Genomic DNA, 20,923 nt, shown 5'->3' on the forward strand with positions numbered 1-20,923 from the left:
TCTAATATACCAGTACACCGCTCTAATATACCAGTACACTGCACTAATATACCAGTACACTGCACTAATATACCAGTACACTGCACTAATATACCAGTACACTGCACTAATATACCAGTACACTGCACTAATATACCAGTACACTGCACTAATATACCAGTACACTGCACTAATATACCAGTACACTGCTCTAATATACCAGTACACTGCTCTAATATACCAGTACACTGCTCTAATATACCAGTACACTGCTCTAATATACCAGTACACTGCACTAATATACCAGTACACTGCTCTAATATACCAGTACACTGCTCTAATATACCAGTACACTGCTCTAATATACCAGTACACTGCTCTAATATACCAGTACACTGCACTAATATACCAGTACACTGCTCTAATATACCAGTACACCGCTCTAATATACCAGTACACTGCACTAATATACCAGTACACCGCTCTAATATACCAGTACACTGCACTAATATACCAGTACACCGCTCTAATATACCAGTACACTGCTCTAATATACCAGTACACCGCTCTAATATACCAGTACACTGCTCTAATATACCAGTACACTGCACTAATATACCAGTACACTGCACTAATATACCAGTACACTGCACTAATATACCAGTACACCGCTCTAATATACCAGTACACTGCTCTAATATACCAGTACACTGCACTAATATACCAGTACACTGCACTAATATACCAGTACACTGCACTAATATACCAGTACACCGCTCTAATATACCAGTACACTGCACTAATATACCAGTACACTGCACTAATATACCAGTACACTGCTCTAATATACCAGTACACCGCACTAATATACCAGTACACTGCACTAATATACCAGTACACTGCTCTAATATACCAGTACACTGCTCTAATATACCAGTACACTGCACTAATATACCAGTACACCGCTCTAATATACCAGTACACTGCTCTAATATACCAGTACACTGCACTAATATACCAGTACACCGCTCTAATATACCAGTACACTGCTCTAATATACCAGTACACTGCACTAATATACCAGTACACTGCTCTAATATACCAGTACACTGCACTAATATACCAGTACACTGCTCTAATATACCAGTACACTGCACTAATATACCAGTACACCGCTCTAATATACCAGTACACTGCTCTAATATACCAGTACACTGCACTAATATACCAGTACACCGCTCTAATATACCAGTACACTGCTCTAATATACCAGTACACTGCACTAATATACCAGTACACTGCTCTAATATACCAGTACACTGCACTAATATACCAGTACACTGCTCTAATATACCAGTACACTGCACTAATATACCAGTACACTGCTCTAATATACCAGTACACCGCTCTAATATACCAGTACACCGCTCTAATATACCAGTACACTGCTCTAATATACCAGTACACTGCACTAATATACCAGTACACTGCTCTAATATACCAGTACACTGCACTAATATACCAGTACACTGCTCTAATATACCAGTACACTGCACTAATATACCAGTACACTGCTCTAATATACCAGTACACTGCTCTAATATACCAGTACACTGCACTAATATACCAGTACACCGCTCTAATATACCAGTACACTGCTCTAATATACCAGTACACTGCTCTAATATACCAGTACACTGCTCTAATATACCAGTACACTGCACTAATATACCAGTACACTGCTCTAATATACCAGTACACTGCTCTAATATACCAGTACACCGCTCTAATATACCAGTACACCGCTCTAATATACCAGTACACCGCTCTAATATACCAGTACACTGCACTAATATACCAGTACACTGCACTAATATACCAGTACACCGCTCTAATATACCAGTACACTGCTCTAATATACCAGTACACTGCTCTAATATACCAGTACACTGCACTAATATACCAGTACACTGCTCTAATATACCAGTACACTGCTCTAATATACCAGTACACTGCACTAATATACCAGTACACTGCTCTAATATACCAGTACACTGCACTAATATACCAGTACACTGCACTAATATACCAGTACACTGCTCTAATATACCAGTACACTGCACTAATATACCAGTACACCGCTCTAATATACCAGTACACTGCACTAATATACCAGTACACTGCACTAATATACCAGTACACTGCACTAATATACCAGTACACTGCACTAATATACCAGTACACTGCACTAATATACCAGTACACTGCACTAATATACCAGTACACTGCTCTAATATACCAGTACACTGCTCTAATATACCAGTACACTGCTCTAATATACCAGTACACTGCACTAATATACCAGTACACTGCTCTAATATACCAGTACACTGCACTAATATACCAGTACACCGCTCTAATATACCAGTACACTGCTCTAATATACCAGTACACTGCTCTAATATACCAGTACACTGCTCTAATATACCAGTACACTGCACTAATATACCAGTACACCGCTCTAATATACCAGTACACCGCACTAATATACCAGTACACTGCACTAATATACCAGTACACTGCACTAATATACCAGTACACTGCTCTAATATACCAGTACACTGCACTAATATACCAGTACACTGCACTAATATACCAGTACACTGCACTAATATACCAGTACACTGCTCTAATATACCAGTACACTGCACTAATATACCAGTACACTGCTCTAATATACCAGTACACTGCACTAATATACCAGTACACCGCTCTAATATACCAGTACACTGCTCTAATATACCAGTACACTGCTCTAATATACCAGTACACTGCTCTAATATACCAGTACACTGCTCTAATATACCAGTACACCGCTCTAATATACCAGTACACTGCTCTAATATACCAGTACACTGCTCTAATATACCAGTACACTGCTCTAATATACCAGTACACTGCACTAATATACCAGTACACCGCTCTAATATACCAGTACACTGCTCTAATATACCAGTACACTGCTCTAATATACCAGTACACTGCTCTAATATACCAGTACACTGCACTAATATACCAGTACACCGCTCTAATATACCAGTACACCGCACTAATATACCAGTACACTGCTCTAATATACCAGTACACTGCACTAATATACCAGTACACTGCACTAATATACCAGTACACTGCTCTAATATACCAGTACACTGCACTAATATACCAGTACACCGCTCTAATATACCAGTACACTGCACTAATATACCAGTACACTGCTCTAATATACCAGTACACTGCACTAATATACCAGTACACTGCTCTAATATACCAGTACACTGCACTAATATACCAGTACACCGCTCTAATATACCAGTACACTGCTCTAATATACCAGTACACTGCTCTAATATACCAGTACACTGCTCTAATATACCAGTACACTGCTCTAATATACCAGTACACCGCTCTAATATACCAGTACACTGCTCTAATATACCAGTACACCGCTCTAATATACCAGTACACTGCTCTAATATACCAGTACACTGCACTAATATACCAGTACACCGCTCTAATATACCAGTACACCGCACTAATATACCAGTACACTGCTCTAATATACCAGTACACTGCACTAATATACCAGTACACTGCACTAATATACCAGTACACTGCTCTAATATACCAGTACACTGCACTAATATACCAGTACACCGCTCTAATATACCAGTACACTGCACTAATATACCAGTACACCGCTCTAATATACCAGTACACTGCTCTAATATACCAGTACACTGCTCTAATATACCAGTACACTGCTCTAATATACCAGTACACTGCACTAATATACCAGTACACCGCTCTAATATACCAGTACACCGCACTAATATACCAGTACACTGCTCTAATATACCAGTACACTGCACTAATATACCAGTACACTGCACTAATATACCAGTACACTGCTCTAATATACCAGTACACTGCACTAATATACCAGTACACCGCTCTAATATACCAGTACACTGCACTAATATACCAGTACACTGCTCTAATATACCAGTACACTGCTCTAATATACCAGTACACTGCACTAATATACCAGTACACTGCTCTAATATACCAGTACACCGCTCTAATATACCAGTACACTGCTCTAATATACCAGTACACTGCTCTAATATACCAGTACACTGCACTAATATACCAGTACACTGCTCTAATATACCAGTACACTGCACTAATATACCAGTACACCGCTCTAATATACCAGTACACTGCTCTAATATACCAGTACACTGCTCTAATATACCAGTACACTGCTCTAATATACCAGTACACTGCTCTAATATACCAGTACACTGCACTAATATACCAGTACACCGCTCTAATATACCAGTACACCGCACTAATATACCAGTACACTGCACTAATATACCAGTACACTGCACTAATATACCAGTACACTGCACTAATATACCAGTACACTGCACTAATATACCAGTACACTGCTCTAATATACCAGTACACTGCACTAATATACCAGTACACTGCTCTAATATACCAGTACACTGCACTAATATACCAGTACACCGCTCTAATATACCAGTACACTGCTCTAATATACCAGTACACTGCTCTAATATACCAGTACACTGCTCTAATATACCAGTACACTGCTCTAATATACCAGTACACCGCTCTAATATACCAGTACACTGCTCTAATATACCAGTACACTGCTCTAATATACCAGTACACTGCTCTAATATACCAGTACACTGCTCTAATATACCAGTACACTGCTCTAATATACCAGTACACTGCACTAATATACCAGTACACCGCTCTAATATACCAGTACACCGCACTAATATACCAGTACACTGCTCTAATATACCAGTACACTGCACTAATATACCAGTACACTGCACTAATATACCAGTACACTGCTCTAATATACCAGTACACTGCACTAATATACCAGTACACCGCTCTAATATACCAGTACACTGCACTAATATACCAGTACACTGCTCTAATATACCAGTACACTGCTCTAATATACCAGTACACTGCACTAATATACCAGTACACTGCTCTAATATACCAGTACACCGCTCTAATATACCAGTACACTGCTCTAATATACCAGTACACTGCTCTAATATACCAGTACACTGCACTAATATACCAGTACACTGCTCTAATATACCAGTACACTGCACTAATATACCAGTACACCGCTCTAATATACCAGTACACTGCTCTAATATACCAGTACACTGCTCTAATATACCAGTACACTGCTCTAATATACCAGTACACTGCTCTAATATACCAGTACACTGCACTAATATACCAGTACACCGCTCTAATATACCAGTACACCGCACTAATATACCAGTACACTGCACTAATATACCAGTACACTGCACTAATATACCAGTACACTGCACTAATATACCAGTACACTGCACTAATATACCAGTACACTGCTCTAATATACCAGTACACTGCACTAATATACCAGTACACTGCTCTAATATACCAGTACACTGCACTAATATACCAGTACACCGCTCTAATATACCAGTACACTGCTCTAATATACCAGTACACTGCTCTAATATACCAGTACACTGCTCTAATATACCAGTACACTGCTCTAATATACCAGTACACCGCTCTAATATACCAGTACACTGCTCTAATATACCAGTACACTGCTCTAATATACCAGTACACTGCTCTAATATACCAGTACACTGCACTAATATACCAGTACACCGCTCTAATATACCAGTACACTGCTCTAATATACCAGTACACTGCTCTAATATACCAGTACACTGCTCTAATATACCAGTACACTGCACTAATATACCAGTACACCGCTCTAATATACCAGTACACCGCACTAATATACCAGTACACTGCACTAATATACCAGTACACTGCACTAATATACCAGTACACCGCTCTAATATACCAGTACACCGCTCTAATATACCAGTACACTGCACTAATATACCAGTACACTGCTCTAATATACCAGTACACTGCTCTAATATACCAGTACACTGCACTAATATACCAGTACACTGCTCTAATATACCAGTACACTGCTCTAATATACCAGTACACTGCTCTAATATACCAGTACACCGCTCTAATATACCAGTACACCGCTCTAATATACCAGTACACTGCTCTAATATACCAGTACACTGCTCTAATATACCAGTACACTGCACTAATATACCAGTACACTGCTCTAATATACCAGTACACTGCTCTAATATACCAGTACACTGCTCTAATATACCAGTACACTGCTCTAATATACCAGTACACTGCTCTAATATACCAGTACACTGCACTAATATACCAGTACACCGCTCTAATATACCAGTACACTGCTCTAATATACCAGTACACTGCTCTAATATACCAGTACACTGCTCTAATATACCAGTACACTGCACTAATATACCAGTACACCGCTCTAATATACCAGTACACCGCACTAATATACCAGTACACTGCACTAATATACCAGTACACTGCACTAATATACCAGTACACTGCTCTAATATACCAGTACACCGCTCTAATATACCAGTACACTGCACTAATATACCAGTACACTGCTCTAATATACCAGTACACTGCTCTAATATACCAGTACACTGCACTAATATACCAGTACACTGCTCTAATATACCAGTACACTGCTCTAATATACCAGTACACTGCTCTAATATACCAGTACACTGCTCTAATATACCAGTACACCGCTCTAATATACCAGTACACTGCTCTAATATACCAGTACACTGCTCTAATATACCAGTACACTGCACTAATATACCAGTACACTGCTCTAATATACCAGTACACTGCTCTAATATACCAGTACACTGCTCTAATATACCAGTACACTGCTCTAATATACCAGTACACTGCTCTAATATACCAGTACACTGCACTAATATACCAGTACACTGCTCTAATATACCAGTACACTGCTCTAATATACCAGTACACCGCACTAATATACCAGTACACCGCTCTAATATACCAGTACACTGCACTAATATACCAGTACACTGCTCTAATATACCAGTACACTGCACTAATATACCAGTACACCTCTCTAATATACCAGTACACTGCACTAATATACCAGTACACTGCTCTAATATACCAGTACACTGCTCTAATATACCAGTACACTGCTCTAATATACCAGTACACTGCACTAATATACCAGTACACTGCTCTAATATACCAGTACACTGCTCTAATATACCAGTACACTGCACTAATATACCAGTACACCGCTCTAATATACCAGTACACTGCTCTAATATACCAGTACACCGCTCTAATATACCAGTACACCGCTCTAATATACCAGTACACCGCTCTAATATACCAGTACACTGCACTAATATACCAGTACACTGCACTAATATACCAGTACACTGCACTAATATACCAGTACACTGCACTAATATACCAGTACACTGCACTAATATACCAGTACACTGCACTAATATACCAGTACACCGCTCTAATATACCAGTACACTGCTCTAATATACCAGTACACTGCACTAATATACCAGTACACTGCACTAATATACCAGTACACTGCACTAATATACCAGTACACCGCTCTAATATACCAGTACACTGCTCTAATATACCAGTACACTGCACTAATATACCAGTACACTGCACTAATATACCAGTACACTGCACTAATATACCAGTACACTGCACTAATATACCAGTACACTGCACTAATATACCAGTACACCGCTCTAATATACCAGTACACTGCTCTAATATACCAGTACACTGCACTAATATACCAGTACACTGCTCTAATATACCAGTACACTGCACTAATATACCAGTACACTGCACTAATATACCAGTACACTGCACTAATATACCAGTACACCGCTCTAATATACCAGTACACTGCTCTAATATACCAGTACACCGCTCTAATATACCAGTACACCGCTCTAATATACCAGTACACCGCTCTAATATACCAGTACACTGCACTAATATACCAGTACACTGCACTAATATACCAGTACACTGCACTAATATACCAGTACACTGCACTAATATACCAGTACACTGCACTAATATACCAGTACACTGCACTAATATACCAGTACACCGCTCTAATATACCAGTACACTGCTCTAATATACCAGTACACTGCTCTAATATACCAGTACACCGCTCTAATATACCAGTACACTGCTCTAATATACCAGTACACTGCTCTAATATACCAGTACACCGCTCTAATATACCAGTACACTGCACTAATATACCAGTACACTGCACTAATATACCAGTACACTGCACTAATATACCAGTACACTGCTCTAATATACCAGTACACTGCTCTAATATACCAGTACACTGCACTAATATACCAGTACACTGCTCTAATATACCAGTACACTGCTCTAATATACCAGTACACTGCTCTAATATACCAGTACACTGCTCTAATATACCAGTACACTGCTCTAATATACCAGTACACTGCACTAATATACCAGTACACTGCTCTAATATACCAGTACACCGCTCTAATATACCAGTACACCGCACTAATATACCAGTACACCGCTCTAATATACCAGTACACTGCACTAATATACCAGTACACTGCTCTAATATACCAGTACACTGCACTAATATACCAGTACACCGCTCTAATATACCAGTACACTGCACTAATATACCAGTACACTGCTCTAATATACCAGTACACTGCTCTAATATACCAGTACACTGCTCTAATATACCAGTACACTGCACTAATATACCAGTACACTGCTCTAATATACCAGTACACTGCTCTAATATACCAGTACACTGCACTAATATACCAGTACACCGCTCTAATATACCAGTACACTGCTCTAATATACCAGTACACCGCTCTAATATACCAGTACACCGCTCTAATATACCAGTACACCGCTCTAATATACCAGTACACTGCACTAATATACCAGTACACTGCTCTAATATACCAGTACACTGCTCTAATATACCAGTACACTGCTCTAATATACCAGTACACTGTGAGACTGATATAACGTGAGTCAGGACTTTCAGTGTGTTTTTTCTTCTCTTGGACACAGAATCTTACTGGTTTAATTTGAGCTGCTTTTTTGATGAATAAACACTTGGAGTATCTCAGAGAGCAGAAATGGGTTTGATATCAACATTTACTTTAAAGACACAAACACCTGTGTGGAAAAAAATAACTGTTTATGTTTTATATGGAACTTTTCTATAAATATATACACAGATCAGGCATAACATTATGACCACCTGCCTGATATTGTGTTGCTCTCGAGGCATGGACTCCACTAGATCCCTGAAGGTGTGCTGTGGGATCTGGCATCAATTAGCAGCAGATCCTTTAATTCCTGCAAGTTAAAGGAGTGGAGCTGCAGTTTTGGAGATGCTCTGATCCAGTGGTCTAGCCATCACAATTTGGCCCTTTTGGTCAAACTCGCTCAAATCCTTACACTTGTCCATTTTTCCTGCTTCTAACATCAACTTTGAGGACAAAATGTTGACTTGCTGCCTAATATATCCCACCCACTAACAGGGGCCATGATGAGGAGATACTCAGTCTTGTTCACTTCACTGGTCACTGTTCACAGTGTTATGGCTGACCAGTGTATAACCCCCAGTGAGGGTCTACTTTCATTTGAGCTTCATATTAACCTCCACTGTGGAGTGGAACATGACTAAGACACTCAATCATCAACATGGACACAACAAACACAGGAGGAAATGAGATTTTTTTGTCCTCTGGGTAAAGAGTTAAAGATCAGGAGGACGTGCTGTCGGAGTTTATCCTGAACACGGTGAGATAATGTTCCGTGTGTATCATGTCTCTGTCTGATATTTTGAACAGGGGTCCTGTTTAGTATTGAAGTGACGTCTACGTTCTTCGCGGTGAGAAATTACTGGAGAGGATTTTTTGCAGCGACGTTCAGCGCCTTCATCTTCAGAGTGCTGGCTGTGTGGAACAAGGATGAAGGTGAGACAGGAGAAGTGGTTTGAGTTTAATCCATTCTTTACACTTACGCTACAGCAGCTAGAAACAGTCATGTTCCAGTTTCACCTCTGACTGATACACAGTGCTGACACTGGAGACTCCTTACACACACACACACACATTTCTCTTTACTTCAGACTTCTGAGGAGTGAATGATCTGTTGCTATGGAAACGGTATAAGGTATCAGAGCGAGGGCATTAACAGTCAGAGCTGCTGTTAGAGAGAATTAATCAACACCTGATCCATCAATCAGAGTCCAGAACTCAGCTCTGTGTGTGAAATCGTATCTGATGTAAAAACAAACCCTAATCTGATCTGATCTAATCTGGAAAATCTTCCTCTTCCACAGAGACGATCACGGCTTTGTTTAAAACGCGATTTCGTCTGGATTTTCCATTCGATCTGCAGGAGCTCCCGGCCTTCGCGGTGCTCGGGTATCACCTCACACCAACACCGGGAATGTTCCTCACTGCTCAGCTTTAACGATGTCGTGTAATCAGACTTCTCTAAAGGTTTCTTTTGTCCTCGCTCCTCAGCATCGCAAGTGGATTCGGAGGAGCGCTGTACGTTTACCTGAACCGGCTGATCGTTGAGTCGATGAGGAAACAGAAAACCATCAACAAGTTTCTGCTGAAAAAGTTCGTCTTCTTACGTAAATGTAACACGTAGAGCATAAACACACAGCAGAGTCGCCATGAAGTTCTCTCTCTGCTGGTCATGCTGTACCTCGTTAGACACTCGTTAGTGATGATGAACATTAATATTCTACTATATGTCTCTCCTGCAGGCGGTTGGTTTATCCTGCAGTGGTCACTCTTCTCATATCCACTCTGACTTTTCCTCCAGGATTTGGACAGTTCATGGCCGGACAGGTCGGAATCTCTCTCGTCTCTGTCACTTAAACGTGTTTACTCACATTTTATACATGCTGCTGTCTAAGATCATCTGTCCTGCTTTATTCAAAACTATTCCATTTATTTACTATTTCATTTTTTATTACAAATATATATATAGTTTAATTTATTCAGCAAGACATAAACCACATTTACGAGATCCTAAAACTTAAAAAAATGATTTAGAAATGTTGAACCCTGCACCTACGCTAAATTCTAAAGCTTCCTCGTTAATAAGCTGAAACTATACACATTAACCAAATTATATTATTAATAAAAAAAAATCCTGACTTATGTTTTAGAACATTTATAACTGAATAATAACATTCAAAAATTAAAAAAAGTTGCTGGATTAGAATTCTACTTCTATTTCACTTTCAATAAACAAAATGCTAACATTTAGCTATTAAATGTTAAAACTTCTACAGCTAATAAACAAACACCACCGCTAAATACGAGGAAATAAATCAACACTACAGTGAGTGACTTAGGTAATAATGCAGCTGCTCAAATTATTACATTAATAAATATAAATAAAAACAATATAAAGCTAATAAATGCTAAAGAATTACTAACATTAATAACATGAATAATTCTGCAGTTAGCTGAGGATTAGCTAATAAATGCTACTGAATTAAAACAGTGAGAAATGTCTGAAGATTAGCTGCTAAATTCTGCTAAACGAAAGTGAGATAAAGTTTAATTTAATTTCCTTTTTTATGAATAATAATAATTATAATATAATAAATAATCTCATGTTGAAATGCTGACTGTAGAAAAGTGACGATATTAAACAGGTTTTTTGTTATTTACTGCATGACTGTAACCTTACTGTAAGATACCCCTCGTTTCTGCCCCAGGGCTCAGTGCTGCTCGGGGTGAAGGGGTAATTTCTGGTGTAAAGCTGTGTGTGTGATGATGTGGTGTGTGTGTGATGATGTGGTGTGTGTGTGATGATGTGGTGTGTGTGTGTGATGATGTGGTGTGTGTGTGATGTGGTGTGTGTGATGATGTGGTGTGTGTGTGATGATGTGGTGTGTGTGTGATGATGTGGTGTGTGTGATGATGTGGTGTGTGTGATGATGTGGTGTGTGTGTGTGATGATGTGGTGTGTGTGTGTGATGATGTGGTGTGTGTGTGTGATGATGTGGTGTGTGTGTGATGATGTGGTGTGTGTGATGATGTGGTGTGTGTGTGTGTGATGATGTGGTGTGTGTGTGATGATGTGGTGTGTGTGATGATGTGGTGTGTGTGTGTGTGATGATGTGGTGTGTGTGTGATGATGTGGTGTGTGTGTGATGATGTGGTGTGTGTGTGTGTGATGATGTGGTGTGTGTGTGATGATGTGGTGTGTGTGTGATGATGTGGTGTGTGTGTGATGATGTGGTGTGTGTGTGATGATGTGGTGTGTGTGTGATGATGTGGTGTGTGTGTGATGATGTGGTGTGTGTGTGATGATGTGGTGTGTGTGTGATGATGTGGTGTGTGTGTGATGATGTGGTGTGTGTGTGTGTGATGATGTGGTGTGTGTGTGATGATGTGGTGTGTGTGTGATGATGTGGTGTGTGTGTGTGATGATGTGGTGTGTGTGTGATGATGTGGTGTGTGTGTGATGATGTGGTGTGTGTGTGTGATGATGTGGTGTGTGTGTGATGATGTGGTGTGTGTGTGATGATGTGGTGTGTGTGTGATGATGTGGTGTGTGTGTGTGATGATGTGGTGTGTGTGTGATGATGTGGTGTGTGTGTGTGATGATGTGGTGTGTGTGTGATGATGTGGTGTGTGTGTGATGATGTGGTGTGTGTGTGATGATGTGGTGTGTGTGTGATGATGTGGTGTGTGTGTGATGATGTGGTGTGTGTGTGTGATGATGTGGTGTGTGTGTGATGATGTGGTGTGTGTGTGTGATGATGTGGTGTGTGTGTGATGATGTGGTGTGTGTGTGTGTGATGATGTGGTGTGTGTGATGATGTGGTGTGTGTGTGATGATGTGGTGTGTGTGTGTGATGATGTGGTGTGTGTGTGATGATGTGGTGTGTGTGTGATGATGTGGTGTGTGTGATGATGTGGTGTGTGTGTGTGATGATGTGGTGTGTGTGTGATGATGTGGTGTGTGTGTGATGATGTGGTGTGTGTGTGTGTGATGATGTGGTGTGTGTGTGTGATGATGTGGTGTGTGTGTGATGATGTGGTGTGTGTGTGATGATGTGGTGTGTGTGTGATGATGTGGTGTGTGTGTGATGATGTGGTGTGTGTGTGATGATGTGGTGTGTGTGTGTGTGATGATGTGGTGTGTGTGTGATGATGTGGTGTGTGTGTGATGATGTGGTGTGTGTGATGATGTGGTGTGTGTGTGATGATGTGTTGTGTGTGTGATGATGTGGTGTGTGTGTGATGATGTGGTGTGTGTGTGATGATGTGGTGTGTGTGTGATGATGTGGTGTGTGTGTGATGATGTGGTGTGTGTGTGATGATGTGGTGTGTGTGTGATGATGTGGTGTGTGTGTGTGATGATGTGGTGTGTGTGTGATGATGTGGTGTGTGTGTGATGATGTGGTGTGTGTGTGATGATGTGGTGTGTGTGTGATGATGTGGTGTGTGTGTGTGTGATGATGTGGTGTGTGTGTGATGATGTGGTGTGTGTGTGATGATGTGGTGTGTGTGATGATGTGGTGTGTGATGATGTGGTGTGTGTGTATGATGTGGTGTGTGTGTGATGATGTGGTGTGTGTGTGATGATGTGGTGTGTGTGTGATGATGTGGTGTGTGTGTGATGATGTGGTGTGTGTGTGATGATGTGGTGTGTGTGTGATGATGTGGTGTGTGTGATGATGTGGTGTGTGTGTGATGATGTGGTGTGTGTGTGATGATGTGGTGTGTGTGTGATGATGTGGTGTGTGTGTGATGATGTGGTGTGTGTGTGTGATGATGTGGTGTGTGTGTGATGATGTGGTGTGTGTGATGATGTGGTGTGTGTGTGATGATGTGGTGTGTGTGTGATGATGTGGTGTGTGTGTGATGATGTGGTGTGTGTGTGATGATGTGGTGTGTGTGTGATGATGTGGTGTGTGTGTGATGATGTGGTGTGTGTGTGATGATGTGGTGTGTGTGTGATGATGTGGTGTGTGTGTGATGATGTGGTGTGTGTGTGATGATGTGGTGTGTGTGTGTGATGATGTGGTGTGTGTGTGATGATGTGGTGTGTGTGTGATGATGTGGTGTGTGTGTGATGATGTGGTGTGTGTGTGTGATGTGGTGTGTGTGTGATGATGTGGTGTGTGTGTGATGATGTGGTGTGTGTGTGATGATGTGGTGTGTGTGTGATGATGTGGTGTGTGTGTGATGATGTGGTGTGTGTGTGATGATGTGGTGTGTGTGTGATGATGTGGTGTGTGTGTGTGATGATGTGGTGTGTGTGTGATGATGTGGTGTGTGTGTGATGATGTGGTGTGTGTGTGATGATGTGGTGTGTGTGTGATGATGTGGTGTGTGTGTGATGATGTGGTGTGTGTGTGTGTGATGTGGTGTGTGTGTGTGATGATGTGGTGTGTGTGTGATGATGTGGTGTGTGTGTGATGATGTGGTGTGTGTGTGATGATGTGGTGTGTGTGTGATGATGTGGTGTGTGTGTGTGATGATGTGGTGTGTGTGTGATGATGTGGTGTGTGTGTGATGATGTGGTGTGTGTGTGATGATGTGGTGTGTGTGTGTGATGATGTGGTGTGTGTGTGATGATGTGGTGTGTGTGTGATGATGTGGTGTGTGTGTGATGATGTGGTGTGTGTGTGATGATGTGGTGTGTGTGTGTGATGATGTGGTGTGTGTGTGATGATGTGGTGTGTGTGTGATGATGTGGTGTGTGTGTGATGATGTGGTGTGTGTGTGATGATGTGGTGTGTGTGTGTGATGTGGTGTGTGTGTGATGATGTGGTGTGTGTGTGTGTGATGTGGTGTGTGTGTGATGATGTGGTGTGTGTGTGTGATGATGTGGTGTGTGTGTGATGATGTGGTGTGTGTGTGATGATGTGGTGTGTGTGTGTGATGATGTGGTGTGTGTGTGATGATGTGGTGTGTGTGTGTGATGATGTGGTGTGTGTGTGATGATGTGGTGTGTGTGTGATGATGTGGTGTGTGTGTGATGATGTGGTGTGTGTGTGATGATGTGGTGTGTGTGTGATGATGTGGTGTGTGTGTGTGATGATGTGGTGTGTGTGTGATGATGTGGTGTGTGTGTGATGATGTGGTGTGTGTGTGTGATGATGTGGTGTGTGTGTGATGATGTGGTGTGTGTGTGATGATGTGGTGTGTGTGTGATGATGTGGTGTGTGTGTGTGATGATGTGGTGTGTGTGTGATGATGTGGTGTGTGTGTGATGATGTGGTGTGTGTGTGATGATGTGGTGTGTGTGTGATGATGTGGTGTGTGTGATGATGTGGTGTGTGTGTGATGATGTGGTGTGTGTGTGATGATGTGGTGTGTGTGTGATGTGGTGTGTGTGTGATGATGTGGTGTGTGTGTGATGATGTGGTGTGTGTGTGATGATGTGGTGTGTGTGTGTGATGATGTGGTGTGTGTGTGATGATGTGGTGTGTGTGTGTGATGATGTGGTGTGTGTGTGATGATGTGGTGTGTGTGTGATGATGTGGTGTGTGTGATGATGTGGTGTGTGTGTGATGATGTGGTGTGTGTGTGATGATGTGGTGTGTGTGTGATGATGTGGTGTGTGTGTGATGATGTGGTGTGTGTGTGATGATGTGGTGTGTGTGTGATGATGTGGTGTGTGTGTGTGATGATGTGGTGTGTGTGTGATGATGTGGTGTGTGTGTGATGATGTGGTGTGTGTGTGTGATGATGTGGTGTGTGTGTGATGATGTGGTGTGTGTGTGATGATGTGGTGTGTGTGTGATGATGTGGTGTGTGTGTGTGATGATGTGGTGTGTGTGTGATGATGTGGTGTGTGTGTGATGATGTGGTGTGTGTGTGATGATGTGGTGTGTGTGTGATGATGTGGTGTGTGTGTGATGATGTGGTGTGTGTGTGTGATGATGTGGTGTGTGTGTGATGATGTGGTGTGTGTGTGATGATGTGGTGTGTGTGTGTGATGATGTGGTGTGTGTGTGATGATGTGGTGTGTGTGTGATGATGTGGTGTGTGTGTGATGATGTGGTGTGTGTGTGATGATGTGGTGTGTGTGTGTGATGATGTGGTGTGTGTGTGATGATGTGGTGTGTGTGTGATGATGTGGTGTGTGTGTGTGATGATGTGGTGTGTGTGTGTGATGATGTGGTGTGTGTGTGATGATGTGGTGTGTGTGTGATGATGTGGTGTGTGTGTGTGATGATGTGGTGTGTGTGTGTGATGATGTGGTGTGTGTGTGATGATGTGGTGTGTGTGTGTGATGATGTGGTGTGTGTGTGTGATGTGGTGTGTGTGTGTGATGATGTGGTGTGTGTGTGTGATGTGGTGTGTGTGTGATGATGTGGTGTGTGTGTGATGATGTGGTGTGTGTGTGTGATGATGTGGTGTGTGTGTGATGATGTGGTGTGTGTGTGATGATGTGGTGTGTGTGTGTGATGATGTGGTGTGTGTGTGATGATGTGGTGTGTGTGTGATGATGTGGTGTGTGTGATGATGTGGTGTGTGTGTGTGATGATGTGGTGTGTGTGTGATGATGTGGTGTGTGTGTGTGATGATGTGGTGTGTGTGTGTGATGATGTGGTGTGTGTGTGATGATGTGGTGTGTGTGATGATGTGGTGTGTGTGTGATGATGTGGTGTGTGTGTGTGATGTGGTGTGTGTGTGATGATGTGGTGTGTGTGTGATGATGTGGTGTGTGTGTGATGATGTGGTGTGTGTGTGTGATGATGTGGTGTGTGTGTGATGATGTGGTGTGTGTGTGATGATGTGGTGTGTGTGTGTGATGATGTGGTGTGTGTGTGATGATGTGGTGTGTGTGTGATGATGTGGTGTGTGTGTGATGATGTGGTGTGTGTGTGTGATGATGTGGTGTGTGTGTGTGATGATGTGGTGTGTGTGTGATGATGTGGTGTGTGTGTGTGATGATGTGGTGTGTGTGTGATGATGTGGTGTGTGTGTGATGATGTGGTGTGTGTGTGATGATGTGGTGTGTGTGTGATGATGTGGTGTGTGTGTGATGATGTGGTGTGTGTGTGTGATGATGTGGTGTGTGTGTGATGATGTGGTGTGTGTGTGATGATGTGGTGTGTGTGTGATGATGTGGTGTGTGTGTGATGATGTGGTGTGTGTGTGATGATGTGGTGTGTGTGTGATGATGTGGTGTGTGTGTGGTGATGTGGTGTGTGTGTGATGATGTGGTGTGTGTGTGATGATGTGGTGTGTGTGTGATGATGTGGTGTGTGTGTGTGATGATGTGGTGTGTGTGATGATGTGGTGTGTGTGTGATGATGTGGTGTGTGTGTGATGATGTGGTGTGTGTGTGATGATGTGTTGTGTGTGTGATGATGTGGTGTGTGTGTGTGATGATGTGGTGTGTGTGTGATGATGTGGTGTGTGTGTGATGATGTGGTGTGTGTGTGTGATGTGGTGTGTGTGTGTGATGATGTGGTGTGTGTGTGTGATGTGGTGTGTGTGTGATGATGTGGTGTGTGTGTGTGATGTGGTGTGTGTGTGATGATGTGGTGTGTGTGTGATGATGTGGTGTGTGTGTGATGATGTGGTGTGTGTGTGTGATGATGTGGTGTGTGTGTGATGATGTGGTGTGTGTGTGTGATGATGTGGTGTGTGTGTGATGATGTGGTGTGTGTGTGATGATGTGGTGTGTGTGTGTGATGTGGTGTGTGTGTGTGTGATGTGGTGTGTGTGTGATGTGGTGTGTGTGTGTGATGATGTGGTGTGTGTGTGATGATGTGGTGTGTGTGTGTGATGATGTGGTGTGTGTGTGATGATGTGGTGTGTGTGTGATGATGTGGTGTGTGTGTGTGATGATGTGGTGTGTGTGTGATGATGTGGTGTGTGTGTGATGATGTGGTGTGTGTGTGTGATGATGTGGTGTGTGTGTGATGATGTGGTGTGTGTGTGATGATGTGGTGTGTGTGTGTGATGTGGTGTGTGTGTGATGATGTGGTGTGTGTGTGTGATGTGGTGTGTGTGTGATGATGTGGTGTGTGTGTGTGATGATGTGGTGTGTGTGTGTGATGTGGTGTGTGTGTGATGATGTGGTGTGTGTGTGATGATGTGGTGTGTGTGTGATGATGTGGTGTGTGTGTGATGATGTGGTGTGTGTGTGTGATGTGGTGTGTGTGTGATGATGTGGTGTGTGTGTGTGATGATGTGGTGTGTGTGTGTGATGATGTGGTGTGTGTGTGTGATGTGGTGTGTGTGTGATGATGTGGTGTGTGTGTGTGATGTGGTGTGTGTGTGATGATGTGGTGTGTGTGTGTGATGATGTGGTGTGTGTGTGATGATGTGGTGTGTGTGTGATGATGTGGTGTGTGTGTGTGATGTGGTGTGTGTGTGTGATGATGTGGTGTGTGTGTGATGATGTGGTGTGTGTGTGATGATGTGGTGTGTGTGTGATGATGTGGTGTGTGTGTGTGATGATGTGGTGTGTGTGTGATGATGTGGTGTGTGTGTGATGATGTGGTGTGTGTGATGATGTGGTGTGTGTGTGATGATGTGGTGTGTGTGTGTGATGATGTGGTGTGTGTGTGTGATGATGTGGTGTGTGTGTGATGATGTGGTGTGTGTGTGATGATGTGGTGTGTGTGTGTGATGATGTGGTGTGTGTGTGATGATGTGGTGTGTGTGTGTGATGATGTGGTGTGTGTGTGATGATGTGGTGTGTGTGTGATGATGTGGTGTGTGTGTGATGATGTGGTGTGTGTGTGTGATGATGTGGTGTGTGTGTGTGATGATGTGGTGTGTGTGTGTGATGATGTGGTGTGTGTGTGTGATGATGTGGTGTGTGTGTGATGATGTGGTGTGTGTGTGTGATGATGTGGTGTGTGTGTGTGATGATGTGGTGTGTGTGTGATGATGTGGTGTGTGTGTGATGATGTGGTGTGTGTGTGATGATGTGGTGTGTGTGTGTGATGATGTGGTGTGTGTGTGATGATGTGGTGTGTGTGTGATGATGTGGTGTGTGTGTGTGATGATGTGGTGTGTGTGTGTGATGATGTGGTGTGTGTGTGATGATGTGGTGTGTGTGTGATGATGTGGTGTGTGTGTGATGATGTGGTGTGTGTGTGTGATGATGTGGTGTGTGTGTGATGATGTGGTGTGTGTGTGATGATGTGGTGTGTGTGTGATGATGTGGTGTGTGTGTGTGATGATGTGGTGTGTGTGTGATGATGTGGTGTGTGTGTGTGATGATGTGGTGTGTGTGTGTGATGATGTGGTGTGTGTGTGTGATGATGTGGTGTGTGTGTGTGATGATGTGGTGTGTGTGTGATGATGTGGTGTGTGTGTGATGATGTGGTGTGTGTGTGATGATGTGGTGTGTGTGTGATGATGTGGTGTGTGTGTGATGATGTGGTGTGTGTGTGATGATGTGGTGTGTGTGTGATGATGTGGTGTGTGTGTGATGATGTGGTGTGTGTGTGTGATGATGTGGTGTGTGTGTGATGATGTGGTGTGTGTGTGATGATGTGGTGTGTGTGTGTGATGTGGTGTGTGTGTGATGATGTGGTGTGTGTGTGATGATGTGGTGTGTGTGTGATGATGTGGTGTGTGTGTGATGATGTGGTGTGTGTGTGTGATGTGGTGTGTGTGTGATGATGTGGTGTGTGTGTGATGATGTGGTGTGTGTGTGTGTGATGTGGTGTGTGTGTGATGATGTGGTGTGTGTGTGATGATGTGGTGTGTGTGTGTGATGATGTGGTGTGTGTGTGATGATGTGGTGTGTGTGTGATGATGTGGTGTGTGTGTGTGATGATGTGGTGTGTGTGTGATGATGTGGTGTGTGTGTGTGATGATGTGGTGTGTGTGTGTGATGATGTGGTGTGTGTGTGATGATGTGGTGTGTGTGTGATGATGTGGTGTGTGTGTGTGATGTGGTGTGTGTGTGATGATGTGGTGTGTGTGTGATGATGTGGTGTGTGTGTGTGATGATGTGGTGTGTGTGTGTGATGATGTGGTGTGTGTGTGATGATGTGGTGTGTGTGTGATGATGTGGTGTGTGTGTGTGATGATGTGGTGTGTGTGTGATGATGTGGTGTGTGTGTGTGATGTGGTGTGTGTGTGATGATGTGGTGTGTGTGTGTGATGTGGTGTGTGTGTGATGATGTGGTGTGTGTGTGATGATGTGGTGTGTGTGTGATGATGTGGTGTGTGTGTGTGATGTGGTGTGTGTGTGATGATGTGGTGTGTGTGTGATGATGTGGTGTGTGTGTGATGATGTGGTGTGTGTGTGATGATGTGGTGTGTGTGTGATGATGTGGTGTGTGTGTGATGATGTGGTGTGTGTGTGATGATGTAGCTCACGCAGCACGAGTCGTTGGTGGCGCTCTTCGACAATCAGACCTGGTATAAGCATGGCGTGTCCGAGGCCTTCGAGTTCTCTGGTCAGCATCAGGCCTGGAAACACCCGCAGGTCAGCGTCTTCATCACCCTCCTCCTCTTCATCGTCATGAAGGTAAAGTCCTCCTCTCGTTCTGAAGATGTAGATACACACAGACATTTATATGTTTTAAAGAAAGAAAGAAAGAAAGAAAGAAAGAAATATAACTGGAGGTGTGGAGGTGGGTCAGTGTGTGGTGGGCGTGGCCTGGAGTTACAGTTCAGAGGTTTGCTCGTTATTTAAAGTGTCACTGCAGCACTGAGTGTCGATATGAAGCAGTTATAAAGCACTGAGTTGTGCAGTGTTATAATGCCTTTATAAAGCGTGATATAACGGCTGTTATCAGTGCAGTTCTCAGCAAATCTTTAAGAATGTGTTTGTTTTTGA

The 20,923-nt window shown here is 42.6% G+C and overlaps 1 protein-coding gene across 6 annotated transcripts in view; it reads left to right on the forward strand.

Moving 5' to 3' along the window:
• clcn2a (chloride channel, voltage-sensitive 2a) overlaps positions 1-20,923 on the forward strand; it is a 75,510-nt gene that overhangs the window by 37,317 nt on the left and 17,270 nt on the right. For all 6 annotated transcript variants that reach the window (XM_058418531.1, XM_058418525.1, XM_058418529.1 and 3 more), the window contains 5 exons: positions 9,961-10,086; positions 10,455-10,539; positions 10,642-10,743; positions 10,893-10,977; positions 20,456-20,611. In XM_058418531.1, coding sequence (XP_058274514.1) covers positions 9,961-10,086; positions 10,455-10,539; positions 10,642-10,743; positions 10,893-10,977; positions 20,456-20,611 — 554 coding nt within the window. The remainder of the gene's footprint in view (positions 1-9,960; positions 10,087-10,454; positions 10,540-10,641; positions 10,744-10,892; positions 10,978-20,455; positions 20,612-20,923) is intronic.

The sequence above is a fragment of the Hemibagrus wyckioides genome, linkage group LG20, assembly GCF_019097595.1.
Source record: "Hemibagrus wyckioides isolate EC202008001 linkage group LG20, SWU_Hwy_1.0, whole genome shotgun sequence".
Classification (NCBI taxonomy): Eukaryota; Metazoa; Chordata; class Actinopteri; order Siluriformes; family Bagridae; genus Hemibagrus; species Hemibagrus wyckioides.